We start from the raw sequence: 15,684 nt of genomic DNA on the forward strand, positions 1-15,684 counted from the left end.
GGACTGTGCCATTCCAACGTTCAGCGAAGCTTTTACCATGCCAGTGACGATTGAACCAGCTCTGACCTACTTCCGGAAGTTTATAAGTACGGAAATGATCACATCCCTCGCTGAAGAGACTAACCTGTACAGTACCCAGTCTACTGGACATTCACTGAACGTCACAGAAGCTGAACTGGAGCAATACATCGGGATATACCTGATGATGGGACTTGTGCAAATGCCCAGTGTGCGATGTTACTGGGAAAATGGGACGAGGTTTCCCGTGGTCGCTGATGTGATGCCACGGAACAGATTTGAGAAGCTGATGAGACTGATACACTTCACTGACAACCATCAAGCCACAGAAGACACAAAACGTGACAAAGCTTGGAAAATTCGAACGTGGTTAAATTCACTACAAGAAAAGCTCCAGTCAGTCGAGCAAGAAGAACTGATCAGTGTGGACGAAATGATGATTTCCTTCACTGGGAGGTGCCCTATGAAGCAATACATGCCCGCGAAACCCAACCCCTGGGGCATAAAGCTTTGGGGTCGCGCTGGCTCGTCTGGCTTTTTGTATCAGTTCGACGTCTACCAAGGCCAAGCGAAACAACACTACCTGTTTGGGTTGGGTGGTGACGTCACGCTTAGGATGTGCGAGTTTCTTCCACAGCAGAAGGGTTACAAAATAGCTGCCGACAATTACTTCACCAGCTTAGATCTTGCGACTGAGTTGTCGAAGAGAGGTCTGGGGTTCGTAGGAACGATCAGAAGAAATCGGCTAAAGGACTGCCGACTAAAGTCAGAAAACGACCTGAAAAAGGAGGGACGTGGTGCGTTCGATTATGCGGTCGACAATCTAAAGAATATAGCGGTTGTAAGTTGGTATGATAATAGAGCCGTGACACTTGTCTCCAACTATGTGTCCGCTGAACCAGTCGGAACTGTGCGAAGGTGGGACAAGAAAGAAAAAAAGTTCATCCAAGTTCCACAGCCAGGAATTGTAGCGACATACAACCGCTTCATGGGAGGTGTGGATCTCCTCAACTACTTGATTGAACTTTACAAGTTCCCCATAAAGTCTCGCAGATGGTATCTTTACCTATTTTATCACAGCCTGATGATTGCTACAGTGAATGCTTGGCTTCTGTACCGGCGGCACTGCTCCCAGTTGAACGAGAAGCCTGTCAACCTCCGGCGATTTCAGGCAAGCATCGCGGAGTCCCTTATCGCGGTGGGAAAGAAACCAGTCAAGCGGCCAACATCTTCAGTGACTGTGAAGAAGCGCAAAGTCGGTGGAAGTGCTCCCCAGGATGATGTGCGACTGGATGGTGTCGGTCACATGCCCATCTGGGGCAGCAGCAGGCTGCGATGCAAGTCTTGTCCGCCAGCACAGAACAGCTTTTCCTACACCTACTGTTGCAAGTGTAACGTAAACCTATGCTACACAAAAGATCGTAATTGCTTTGTTGCCTACCACATGTGAAAATGCCATCATTGTTTTGGGAGTAATGCCCACAGTATCATTGATGATACGAGCTGTAACATGGGAAAATAATGTGCAAATAAAATAAAAATTGCTTTCGGTGAAACTGGGCACGTATTTTGAGCATGAAACCGTATTTACTGCATGTTTTCAATGTTGCACAAATCTTTGGGCATTAGAGGGTTAAAAGAACCCTCCCAAATTTTTATTTTTTACAACATGATTTAATATGGTGTCAGGAGACCCCCGGGGCAACAAAAGTCAAATTTGGGGGTTTTACATGCCAAACCAACGACGAGCACCTAGCACGCCCCAGCGGAGGACTGAGGATTAATTTCGACACCCTGGGGATCTTTGGACGTGCAACCAAAAGCTTGAAAGCCTTCTCCGCAATTAGCCTCCGTCAGATTGCGGGGACCTCGGCCAGGACACAAACCCACCGCCTGCTCCAACAAGGCTTGCTGCAGAGCAACATACATTTCAAAATCTCAACTGCATCAAACCAAAACCGAAACATGAGCACAGAAGCTCATAACCTCAAGCCATGTGTCTACTCCCGACAGCTTTTTTTTTTCTCTGCTTCTCTAGCGTGTGAAACAGAGGACGTTGGTTGGTTGCTTAGGTTTTTCTGGCGCAAAAGCAACTAAGGCTATACAGCGCCAAGAACTAGTCTATTTATTACTTAGGGTTAGAGAGAAGAAAGGGGTTTTAGTCGCCGGTGGTTGAATAAAACATGTGTATGAAATACAAACCGTCAAACAATGGCTGTGAGATACTGATTAAAACTCTTATAGTCGGTTGTAAAATGCCGATGGAGTCCAAAAATTTAAAAACGCTTTTATATGCCACAAGGGGCTCATCACCTAAAATTAAAGCTGGGTGAAGTGGCACACATTCTTTATAAAGTGGGGAAAAAATGAATAAGATGCTCTCTGTCATACAGAGGACACTTAATGAGAATATGAAAAATGCTTAGACTTTGTCACAATGTTCGCACAAGGGGGCTTCATCCCCGCGCAGGAGGTGGCCATGGGTCAGGTGCATGTGACCGATTCGCAGTCGGCACAGGACAACCTCGAAAAGACGTTCTCTGTGCCGTGCACTCTTCCATTCACCTGGTAATGGTTTTACACCATGTAGTTTGTTATATATTGCTGCATTCTATTTATCTTGCCAGCATCGTCTCATGAATTTCTTCACTGATGAGTGGTAGTCTGTATGAGGAATCTTTGAGAAATCAATTGATCTTTGGATGCAGGTGTGCGCCAAACGGTCAGCTTCTTCGTTCCCACGGATGCCAATGTGACTGGGAACCCAACAAAAAACTATCCTAAGTTGATATTTTAATGCAAGAATTATTTTGTTCTGAAGTGCTATAATAAGAGGGGTTTTTGAGACTTTTGAAGAGGTGAGTGATCTTAATGCACAGAGAGAGTCGCAGCAAACTACTGCGAAGGCAACTCTATTTTCAATAATATGTTCTGCTGCAAGAAGGAGAGCATACAGTTCAGCAGTCAGTATTGTTGCCGAGTTATTAGTCCTTCTAACCTCTTCGACAGAGGGTCCCACCAGTGAACAGTCGACATACAAGTCTGTCTTTGTGCCATCAGTGTAGAAGCTGTTGAAACAATAGTATTTAGTCTGTAGTTCAGAAAATTCTTGTTTGAGCACCTCACGTGATGTTTCCCTTTTATTAAATTTTGTCAGTGAGAGGTCACAGTCAATGAGGACGTGTTCCCAAGGGGCAATCTTGTTGAGATACTGGGCTACGCTGAGGTTTGTATCAAGGCTTATTGACTCTGCTATTGTCTTTTTTATTATTGAAAGTGGGGGAATGGTGTTTGGCTTGTCCTCGAACGTCTTTTCAAAGCGAGGCCGCTCATTAGCCTCCCTAGATGGATGTTCCGGAACCGAACAGATCCTCAACGAGTACATGAGGCTCAAAGTTGCCCTTCTTTTTTCCAAGGAAAATTCATTTGCTTCAACATAAAGACTATGAATAGGAGACGTATGGAAGGCTCCCGAGGCAAGCCGTATGCCTGTGTGGTGAACAGGATCCAACATTTTCAGAGCAGACACCCTTGTGAAACAAAGGAGAATGACAACTAATTTGCGTACACCGTTTGTCGTGCGATTGTTTGGCACCCATATCCCTTTTGCTCGATGTTAAGTGCTTGAAGATTGATTGGCCGGTACCACTAACAACGATTCCGAAGTAGCGGCCCCACGTCTGTCGCAACGTTGGTCCGTTGACGCCATCTCGTTGTGCGGCTCGTGGTAGTTTCCATAGGGAGAATGACGTGTACATGTGCTTCCTGTAATCCGTGAAACTTTTTTTTGTCTATGTATTTGCAGGGTTTTGGAGAAAACAAAAATGAGGTACATATTCCATTCTACTTTTAATATTGAATGTGCCTTAGAAGACCCACGACTCTGGATATATTTGGTACGCATAGTTTGAACACCACGTGATCATGGAAGAGAGTGAGTGCAACTGAAACCAACCAATTCTTGACTGGCCGTTTTCGGGCAGAAAGAAAATGAATTTTGAGCCACAAATTATGCTTTGGGTAGTTAGGCTCTGATAGGTCATGTTCAAATAAAAATCTCAGTAAGCATAGCCTGTCAGTGTCCCTTTAAAAAGCACAGTGGAAGCTTGGAGTCCTCGCATTTGTTGAAATACTGTCACAACCACGTCATTTCTCATTCAGTTTTTTAGTTGAGGATGAAAGCTAAGGAGGAAGAAGTTGAAAAATCGTTTCACGGCCCCATTAAGCCCCGTAAGTTTCTGCACTACTTCACTGCCTCGAGACGTGGCTTGGAGGGATTCCTCGGTTGCCAATTGAAGCAAATAAGGCTTCCTTGAGAAAAAAGCAGTCGATTTAGACTCCTGGTCTAAATCAATTGGTTTTTACAGCTCTCACAAATGTGTCATCTCACACCAACCACCAAATGGAAGTTGGTGTACCAAATTCCCAAACCAACTTGTATTTTGACTCCTCCATCCCCAAGACTACTTTGAACTGGAGCCACCTTTCTGCCACCATCCATATCATTCACCCACCCTTTTACCTACAAATCTTGTATGTACTCATCTGTAACAACCGCTCTCTATACATGTTTTACAGAAGTACACAGGGGGCATGCACAACCTATGAATGCTCTTCGGCTTTGTCGTCCACAGCCGTGAAGCACGTAGGGAGAGAAGGGCAAGTGACCCGTTCGGCCGAAAAGCCCCAAAACCTTAACCGTTGTTCGGCGCCTAGGTCTCAACTCTTTTTTGGGAAGGGCAACCAGCTAAGGTCAATAATGAACCTGTAACCCAAAAACTTCGAAATGTCTTTTTCTTTTTTTTTTTTGCATTTCTGTATTTTTTTAGAAAACATGTGTCCATAACATATAAAGTGACAAAAATGCACATTTTTACTCAGTTCCATGTCCCTTTCGAAAATGAATATTCAGTCATCATTCAGTGCCTTGTGTGTGTACATCTCTTCCACATGACCATCTGTTTTAGTGGCTTTATCTTTCTATATTTACGTGCCAAGTGGCCTTGCCTCGGTCCCCAATCAGCTGTTTATAATCTGGACTGCGGGTTTCTACATTAACGAGGCATGATTGCACGGGGACGGATTGGGCCCCGTAGTGTTGTCTGTATAGCAGGGTGCCAATATTAAAATAGACATGACTGTGTTCGAGCTGCAACACAATGGGTGGGCGCAAGCCCCAGCTGGTAGCCACAATGCCCGATTTCAGTCAAGTCAAAAGCATTCTCGACTGCCAATTGAACGTGGCATTAGAGCTTCCTGCTGTATGTCCGTAGCCAACCAACAAAACATTTCTGACCCGTTCGCGAGCCTGTGATTGAGAAGTATTCAGGTGAAAACTTCTCACGAACACACAAAAAGCAAGTCTCACCGCCTCTGACATACTTATCCCGAGCTTTTCTTTATCTACTGGTGAATTTCAGCTTCTGTATAGTGGCAGAAAAACTGAAGATTTGCAAAAAAAGCAAAAGTTGCAATTGCCACGAACGTAAATGGCAGACAATCGCAATTTCATCCTGCGTCAGACCTCACTTCACCGCAGCACTCGGTTAATAACAGACAGTCTGCTACTTTTGTCAATTCTTGGCAGATGACGCACAATGCTTTTTTTGTTTTATTTCCATTTGCGTACGACGCTTCGTAGGAGACAAACCCCATTCTTTGCTCCTCTTAGCAAACAAACCACTTGCAAACGATAACCGAGCTCGCTTTGTGAAAAACAAGTTAGATCCCGCCTACACGGTGACCAAAATTGAACTCCAGAGGTCAGATCTTGGTTCCTGGTGGAAGTAAGAGCTTCCTTGGCTACTAATTGAATGCGACCCCGAGCAGCACACAATATCCTATAGATGTCCTCAGGATGTCCTAACGTTCCATGAATGTCACGTGGGCATCCAAAGGATACTGGTGCCTCCTGGGACATTGCAACTTTTGGTTGGGCGAGCTTGACCAATGAAAAGTGTTTTATCAGTTGGCAAGTCCCCGACTGGGAAGTATTTGGGAGGGAACTTCTCACCAACAGACGGATGGCGCGAGAGGCCTTGCAGCTGCCCAAACGTTCCTCTAGCCACTTGTGGATTTCAACATGGGCACAGCAGCAAGAGAACCCAGGATTCGCGACGAAAGCATGGATTGTCGATTGTTTTCTTTTCGCGCGACTCGACTCGTAGCAGACAATGAGGCTTTTTCTTGGTTATGTTAGCAGATGATGCACGTTTCGTTTTATTTCCACCTGCGAATGAAACCCCGTAGCAGACAGACCCCATACTTGACTGCTCTACACGACTAGCCGTCTACCAACAATATCTTCGCTCGCTCAGCGAGAGCCAAATTAGATCTCGCTCTTGCATTGACCAAGATTAGACCCCTGGGTCATTCAAAACAAAAAGCGTAGCTCGAGGTTCGGAGATAAACACCAACAATGGACGTCTCGGCCATGGTGGTTTAGGCTCACATCCCCCATGGTTTTGTACCGTAATGTTAATAAAACACCCCGCGTTAGCGCTTGGACACACTTTGGCTGCCTGAGCGCAACCCTAACCACAGCAATACAAAGGCATAGAAAAATTACCAAAAGCCAATAATTGGCCGGAGTGCAATATGAAACTTAATTTTTACAAAGTTGTTGATGCTGCATTTATCATACTCAAATTTTGTAATGTGGGTTAAAGTAAAAAAAAAAATAAAAACAAGAACATGATTTTTATTACTGTACAAGGAGAAAAACGGGAAGAAACCGGCTGGTTCCATCATCCTTGAGACGCAACGTCAAAGATGCTTCTTTCTTTATTTTCTTTTTTTTGCCAGGAACTTACAATATGTAAAGAATCCTTTACAAAGAGGTTCAGATGCGCTCCGTTCATTAACTTGTTTATATATCCTCAGGGGCTCCGGAACCGGGGGGGCAGGGGGGGCGTCCGCCCCCCTCATGTTTTTTTCGTAGGGGTCATGCCCCCCCGACGCTGAAGGCTGACCCACAACCCTCCCTTAATGTAGTCAGAGCAACATGCTACAGCGCCTTCCAAGCTTGAAGCGGAATAAGAAAGGACAGCGACGTTTTGTCGGGACGAGAATTGGTAGTAAAGCTGATACCCCTGTTAAGTGCTGGAGTAAACGTTTCTTCTGAGCCAGCCTTGAGGCGCGCGTATTGGTCACATCTTAATCACCGGCAGCAGGACGGGGACAGCTTAGAAAAGGCACCTTTCTACCATTCCTTGTCATCGGAAAGGATGGCGGGGAGGAGGCCTCCCTCCAGCTCTGGATAAGCCTCCCCAGACGTAAAACCTCTTGCCGCGGGAAATTGGTCCCTGGCAGAGCGCTTCGACGAACAGCAGTCCGGAGCATATGTCCTTGGAGGGACTGCACACTCTCTTTGACGAGTTTTGCTTGGGATCGGCTCTTTCCAGCTCGGCCATGCCAATACCGTGCCAATTAAGCGCACTGGTCCCATAATGGCCGGAGAGGGTTCAGAGCTGGCCTAGCATGGGAGGCGCCCCTTGAAGTTTCTGCACGACGCCTAGACGCGAAAAGCATTTCTGTCATCCGTCAATCATTTTCGTACTTTTGTTCAGTGTGACAGAAGAGGCCACGGAAACGCTCTTGCGTGCTAGAGATTTTAAAGACCTCTTTGTGTTACTCAGAAGAGATTTCGGCTAAACAAAGGTCGCTTCCTCCATTTCGGTTTTTCCGCGCGTACGATCTTCAAAGTTTTGGGGGGGGGGGGGGGGGGGGGGGGGGGGGAGGGGGGAGGGGGGAGAGGAGGGATTTGCACTGCAAGGATGTGAGCCTTGACCCCCGCCCCCCCCGATCAGAATTGACTTCCGGAGCCCCTGTATATCCTTTTTAACGCCTTCTTAACCCGACAGATTGAGCGCTCTGCCACGCTCTTCCTTGGCATGCGGGCATGAACCCTCAAAGCCGGGGAATGACTCACACATGGCAATGATATTGGGAAATATGGAGTCAACGCGCAGGCAATGTTAGTGATACCCGACAGTACCGAAATAAACCGGAGGCTAAGGACGTGTTTTGCCACCTTTGCGCGTCCTTGGTCGGCGGAGACGACGAAGGCGGAGGGTAGAGATCTCGTTACCTGTGTCGTCTTGCGAGTCGGTGAGTGACAGCAAGACCAGCAGCAGGGCCGCCCCGAGGAACGAGCACCGGAGCAGCACGGTCATCTCCGGGCCTGACGCGCCTCCGAGCGCCTCGCTTCCCCAAGAATCGCGTCCGTTCTCATCGGGTGCCCGACAGAGTCGAGGCTAGCCACATGGCGACAACGCGCAGGACGTCCGAACCAAGCACGGCGCACGGCTGGCGCGGTACACGTACGACCGTAGGTTGTTGACGCGGGCTCACGTTCCGACAAACCTCCAGACAGAGAGCCCAGAGCCCACAAAACAAACATTAGTGAAATGTAAAGAGCCAGCAGCCCACTTGATTGTCAGCTCACCTAGCGGCTGGAAGGAAGTTTGTCTCGTCTTTTGCATTAAACCAGCGGCCTACCCTTTGTGACAGGCGGTAGCTTGCGCCACCTAGCCTAGTCTGAAAAGACAAATATATGATTCCTCCCGTTTTTCTCAGACCCTTATCACCAGGCAGTGTGGGATTTCACCAAAATGACCTTCGGGGGATCGGGGATAAAAAAAGAAAGTCAAAGCCGTTTACAACTCCCTGTAACGCTGAATTAGAGCGCAGCTCTTGAGGAGGAGTAGGGAAGGGTATTGAGGGGAGGAGGAGGAGGGGTGGTAGACCACCTGCTCCTTCTCCTTCTCCTCCTCCCCTGTGGGGGGGGGGGGGGGGGGGGGGGGGGGGCACCCTACCTCGGGGGGTTATGTTTATTGGCTATTTGGTCTCTGGTGTGTAAAAATTTAAATTGTTCTCATTAACGGCAAAGGTGAAGAAGTTTAAGATTTGAGGAAGAAATTTAGTACTCAGTTGTAAGTCAGCGCTGCGAGTCTGTTTCCTTCTTGTGTGCATGTGAGTGTGACTGTTCATCCGCGCTGTTCCATCCAAGCCTGATTTTCCCTTAATTCTTCCCTCCCACGTAGTGGCCGATTCAAGGGGGGGGGGGGGGGGGGGGGCGGCCACCCCCTCTCCCCCCAAACAAAGTCGACCCCCTTTCCTTCCCCCTTCTCGGAGGGCAATTTGACATGGGTGGACCCCCCTTGCACAAGAAAGAATGGGAGAATAGTATCCTTAAAAATCCCCCCCCTCCTAAAACGGAGTTCTGGATCCGCCCCTGCTCCCCACATTTTCCTTTTCTGCCTCTTTCACTCTCTTTTCCACTGAAGTAGTCTGCTCAGCCCCATCAGTGAGTAGGTATTTAAATGTAAGCTTTAGGGTTCGGTTAATTTGTCCATTTTGTGTTTAAACTTTTCATATATATATGTTTTACACCTTCCGTGCCCACCGCGTATCATCCACTTCGGTCAACCTTTGTTCAAATTTCAACTTACTAATTGCCTCCCTGCTCTCAAGAGACGACCATCCCATGTACCCCTGTACTCCCTCATTCCATGTGCTCCAAGTGCCAATCTGCCTATGCTTCTATGTCGAATTTCTAATCCTGATTGAACCATCTGATCACGAGTCATTCCAAAATTTACTCCATTCTAGGACAAATGTCCTACACCTTGGCGTTTGAAAACCTACTTGCGTCCAGTTGCTCCGTCTGTCTTGTCACGTGGCACGACCAGCCGGAGTAACTTGGATCTATTTGAGTAAGATTAGGAGACTATGGAAAACTGAAATTGGTAAAAGCAACTAGCACAAATGGAGACAGGGAGGACAACGAAAAATTGGGACTCCCTCCCACATGGCTCCGGCCTAAAGTCTCAACCCTGTCTTTCAATGGGTCTGGGTTTTGGAAAGAACCCCAACAAGGTTGACCAGAGGAAAATTGGCGACTTTCAATTGGCAGGGGAAGGAGGCGGGGGTATGTTTTCCTTTTTACAGCGGAGCTCTTAAGGGCTTGTTTCCCCAGTATCATATTCACGGACAAGCGGCGTGTAGACACAAAACTCCAGACAGCTATCGCCACCTATGAGCAACGGTGGTTGCTCATAGGTGTCTACTTGCTGCGTCGCTCATAGATGGGCGGCAACCTTTCCAGCCTTTTTACTCTAGTTTTCACCAGAGTGGAAAGGCTGAATTTCTCTAGGTGTCGTCCTAGAAATCATCATCGAGGACGACGTAGGGAGGCCCAAGTGAGGGTGGGTGCAACTGCTAGATCGGCGATCACGGGACATGGACGCCATTTAATTGCTAAATTTTGCTGGGAGTCTATGGCGCAAAGGGTCGTTTTCTTTCCTAACTCAGGTCATAAAGGCCCATTAAGGTGCTTGAATAATTTACACAGGGTATAAATGATAAATGATTACTTTTCCATAGCCACCGGCTTTGTTGCAATAGGTTAAGTATTTTTTTAATGTGAAAAATGGTAAATTCCGCCATCTTGGACGTTGCTGCTCGTCTGGCAACCCTGCTTTCTCCGCTCGACGTTTTCAATTCTTGGAGCGAGAAGGAAGCGAGAGGAGGAAAGGCGCATGGAGCAACAGAGTTGCAACAGAGCAGGCGCCTGCTCTCGTGCAGGCAACACTGGCGCATATCCTTTCTTGAATCCTCTCCCTCAGGCGCCGCCATTAAATTGCAAACGCTCTCCAGCCTCTCCAGGTTTTGAGTTGCGCCCACCCTCACTAGAGCCTCCCTAGGACGACGCCTAGAGGACGACGCCCTCTAGGCGTCATCCTTGAGGTTGTCATAGAAGTCGTCCTCAAGGTCGTCCTAGACAACGTCCTTGAGGTCGTCCTAGAAGTCGTCCTTGAGGTCGTCCTAGACGTCACCCTTTAGGCATCGTCTTTAGCTGCACAAGATGACAGCTTCGCTGGTCGTCCATCTACACGTAAAGTGAAAGGGCCCTACTTCTTTTTCTTGTTTGCATTTGCTTGATTTACCAAGTCAGCCTATAGGTAACTCCCTCGGTCCAATGATAGTTGCAGGAATGTAGAGGGAAATAAATTGGGCATTTAAGTGGGGAAGGAAAGCATTTTCTCAGGCTAGGTGGTGCAAGCTACTGCCCATTACAAAGGGCATGCAGCCAATATCATCCATCCATCCATTAGAACACAGCCCCAGAGGGACTCTCTGCCGACTGTGATCTGGCCAATCCCATCTGGCTGGCCCACCCACCTCTGGGCACAGTCATCTTGATGTCTTATGAACTCTAATGGGGCAACCAGAAAGGGGTACCATTTCCGCTGCAGGCCTTGGGTTGTGGTTTACCCAACGTTACTAAAACACTCAGTTGGGAAAATCGCCCTTGAAACCTGGACCGCTGGCAACCAACGAGACCTAGCTAAATCAGAGCTAAATACGATAACAGCACCACCCTTCAGCGACGGGTCAGAACATGAAATTTGCTTTATATAGCTACTGCGAGATGGCACCACCGGCCCTCCCGCGACTCGACCTAAACCAATACGTGCAACCATGCAGTTCCTGAAGTGGCCACTGCGGGAGAAATGGCGGCATTGCGATCGTGTTTAGTTTGGTTCTTAAGTATGGATCGGAGCCCCAACTAAGTATTCAAGAACATTTGGTTTACCGATCTAAGAAAGCAAGCTTGTTTTGTATGGTGCTTTGGTCTATATGGCGCTATGGTATAGTGTACTGCCATATGGTTGTATCGCAATTTTTTTTTTTTTTTATTTATTGTGTTTTACTGTTAGTCTTTTCAAAGCGGAAACGCCCTGAGCCTATTTCCCCCAAACATCTTCACTAGTGGTCCAAGTGGTTGCCTAATGGCAGAGCCATATATTGGGACAGTCTGGCCAGCAGGTGTGGCGACGAAGGCGTTGGAGAGGAGAAAAGTGACAGAAAGGGGGAGAGCGTCGAAGGAGCAAGAGAGGAAACAACTGCTATTTTGGCTCACCACGCTTGTGGCACAGAGCACTGTAGAGGCTATGCGTCATCTGCTAAGGGTCAATGTCTTTTTCACTTGAATAAAAGTTTGCGGTCAAACGTCGGGAAAACTTCATGCGTTAGCCGTTAAACGAGGAATAACACTATATAATTTTCTTGCCAGAGCCAGCGAAACGAATGGAAAGAAGAGAAATTTGAATGTCGATCCCATGCACTCCACCATGCGAATGATTGAAAATGGCGGCCCTCCCTGCACAACTGGAAGTTCACGCGCATGCGCTTCCGCCTCTCACTCTGCACCATGGGCCAACTGGCTCACCTGGGAGGGGGACATTACGGCTGCGAGATCATAAGTTGGCCAAACTCTCCCTAGTGGCTCCACACAGCACCGCTATACCTCGCGTCAGCATTGCTGCCAGTCAACGTTGCTGACAGCTGCCATGACCTTGACTGCCAATCATGTTGCCAGTGCTATGTGGTATGGTGCCTGGAACGCGTCTCCGATTGGTGTGTTTGCCGCGTCCAAAAAAGAGGTCCCTCGATTTCCGCCTGGTGACGGCACTTCTATGACGTACGTCATAGTCATGACACTTCTATGACGTATGTCATAGAAGTGTCATGCTGTCGCTGGTCATGCTGTCTCTGGTTGTGATCTTTGCGGTGTCCCAGCAGCAGCGGTGAACATTGCAGGCACCTGTTCTGCCGCGAGTCGCTTTCCAGTGTGGCAGTCCACGGTGTCCCCAATGCTCCGGCAGCCAGAACATACCATTTGCTAAATTTCCCAGTGCTCCAGTCTGCACTCGAGGAATCATGGGAACTGTGTTCCTACAGTTTCCTGGTGATCAGTAATTTTGACAAATTCAATGCTTAATGGCTTTTGACTGTAATCCGTAGTTATCCAGAATAAGCATTGTGTAGAATCAAAAGACATGTCATATCAACTTTAAAATTTCTTGTTAATGTCGGCGTTTTTGACACTGCGCATGCCATCTACCCTTCGACCTGGCTGAGCTGCAGAAATCTCTTACATTGTTATCATCCTCGTACAGCTTCAAGGACAGATATTAACTTGAATAAGCCAAAAATTATATGAACAGCCCCGTTGACTTCGAGCTAAATCCTGGCAATGGTTGTTGTGAATTCTGAGCTTTTTAAGCAGTTCCTGCTAAAACAAGATAATATATTGTAAGAGATGTCTGCAACTTGACAAGGTTGAAGAGTGGATTGCAATCCCAGTGTGAAAACTGACGACATCAACAAGAAATTTTGAAAGTGATAAGACAGGTCTATGCAGTCTAGACAACGCTTCTTCAGGACGACTCTGGATTACACTGCAAAGTGTGTAACCATAGAATTGGTCAAAATTACTGATCACCAGGGAACTGAAGGAACACCATTTCTCAATTGCGGGCCGGGCAATTGTGGGATTTAGCAAATGGTCTATTAGAAAGCCACGATGACAGCGAGACTCGCATTTGTTTGTGTTTTTCGCCGGCATGTTTACGACCAACCACCAGGATTGCGACATTCGACAGCATGACACTCCAGCTTTTCTGACGTCATTTATTGCCACTTTCGGGATAGGACAATAAACACCCCAGTTGGAGACCCCCTCTAACCCGCTCTAGGCACCATACCTGGTCCCACCAGCATGTTTGTGGTAGTGTTCTGTCCCGCGCTCGCCCGAAAAAAAATGCATCAGTAGGGAGGGTGCCTTCTCTGACCAAGGAACAAGATGTGCTTTACAACGATGCAGATGCTGAAGGTTCATCTGCGTACGACTTGTGAACAGTACTATGGACATAGCATCAACAAAAAGGAATACATTATTACTAAAATATTCCAACCAAACGTATTACATGTGCCTAGTATACAAACTGCAAGAAAAAATGCGCATAGTGTATACAAAATAAAAAAAGTGGTGCGATTTGTTAACTAAATTTAAAGGTTTCGAATAGCACAGTCCCGTGGTGCAAGATTCATCATGTTACCTCTGAAAGGATCAAGCCAAACTTTGGTGCAGGCCCTCCTGCAGACTCCCAGAGCTTCCACCGCCCCACAAAACTCTACCGTTGACGGGCATCATAAACATCCTCCTGCATCCTGGGCTAAGCAGTCTCCTCCGTGGTTACCATCAATAGCTGCAGGTACACAAGCCACATCTGTTTATGGAAGGGTCAATCAGCCTTGCCACGTCTAAAGCAGCATCGTCAATTCCCCCCAGCGCAGTTCAGAAGGCAGGGAGGCTCACCTCCAGACTACACAGACGACTGCAATGCGGGTAGCCACCTGTGAAGCCCCAGAGGCAACAGCCAAACTCCGACCAGACACAGCCGTCATTTTTAGGGCTTCCTGCAGCGTCCTTTGCTGCTCGTCCGAAAGACCACAGGCACGAGAGGCCACCCACACAGCCGAGGCAGGATAACGTCCGTCCTTCGAAGTATTTCTTCGCATTGTGGTATCAAAGACGACAAGGTGTCTTTTTGCTGAGGCTCGTCGTCGGAAAGGCCCGTGCTTTTTCGTCCAAAAATTCAGCGAGGCCAGGTAACCCTTGCGTCTCGTTGCAAGGGATTGCTGTGGGTCATTCAAGATCACCCGGAGGAACTCCTTTGAGGTTTGCAAGCACGTTTCAGTCGCAAGACCTCACGAGCAGCTACAATACCTGCGAGATTCCGGAAGATCCTCCTGCACTCGGGCCACGCCCAAAAAGGAACAGTGCCTGAACCACGCTTGGCGGCAGTGATTTACACGCACGCCCCTAACAGACCCTAAGGCCTTCCTATGCAGAGTACACGAGCTTGTAGTACACGGAAGGAGAAAGAAAGACACATAAAATGAAGGGACCACACACGTCTCCATTCTCCCTTCCTTTAATGCGTCTTTCTTTTTCCTTTCCCGTCTCGGTTTAAGTTTGGGTGGGCACGTTGGTGGAGTCCCACGTTACCGAGAATAAACACGGAAGACGACACATCTTTGGACTCCTAACACGTAAAGAATTCATTTGAAGTGAAAAATGTTTTTCTGGAGAGGAGAGGAAAGGGTGAAGAAGGGGGAGAAGAACAAGGGAGGGAGGGCATCCTGCTTACTCTCTTCCTTCCACCCTCCCCTTTGTTATTCCCTACCCCCAATCCTACAATTATGCCCAGGAGGAGGAGGAGGAGGACGCTGCACCAAACTCACCCATGGTGTTCAGCCAAAGCGTCTTCGAAACGGCGACCTCGCAACCCGGACCCGACATGGACCTCTTCCACGGAGGAGTCCGAGCCGACCACTTCCCCGACATACCTCCGGAATGTGCAGAGTTACCGCTATTGCGGGGGTGTCGACGCCGCAGCACTTTCACGACAACACCCCGACAAGCTTTGTGGGGGACTTTGCGACACATTGTCCTTTTTTCGTTCGTCACCACATCCACGTACATTGCGCCACACTTTTAGCATGAACAAGTGATTACCGATTTTCACTTTTCTCTTAGAATAAAAAAATTGCCATCAAAGCTATTGATGTGAAGTTAAGTGCTTGTTTAGAGGAATAACCTAGGCAATACAATATGGTGCCCGCTGATATCATTTAGAAGAAAAATGCGCAATAGTTTCAATGTCGTCTGTATCCCAGCAGTGCCACACAGCGTGCATGGAGCACTTCCAGTCTGCCCCTCTTCAACTCTGTCCTCGTGAAATGCATTGTCCCCTGACCCTTTTGGTGGACGGTTTGAAACCCCTTGCCCTTCAGCCACCGTTCCCTGTTGAC

At 47.8% G+C, this 15,684-nt stretch overlaps 1 protein-coding gene across 1 annotated transcript in view; it reads right to left on the reverse strand.

The window, feature by feature from the left end:
• LOC115325686 (acid sphingomyelinase-like phosphodiesterase 3b) overlaps window positions 1-8,524 on the reverse strand; it is a 39,487-nt gene extending 30,963 nt beyond the window's left edge. The window contains exon 1 of the mRNA XM_029986394.3: window positions 8,108-8,524. Within this exon, the coding sequence (XP_029842254.2) occupies window positions 8,108-8,192 (85 nt within the window). The 5' untranslated portion in view covers window positions 8,193-8,524. The remainder of the gene's footprint in view (window positions 1-8,107) is intronic.
• Between the last annotated feature and the right edge of the window lie 7,160 nt (window positions 8,525-15,684).

Source organism: Ixodes scapularis, unplaced genomic scaffold, assembly GCF_016920785.2.
Source record: "Ixodes scapularis isolate PalLabHiFi unplaced genomic scaffold, ASM1692078v2 PGA_scaffold8__174_contigs__length_109621045, whole genome shotgun sequence".
Classification (NCBI taxonomy): domain Eukaryota; kingdom Metazoa; phylum Arthropoda; class Arachnida; order Ixodida; family Ixodidae; genus Ixodes; species Ixodes scapularis.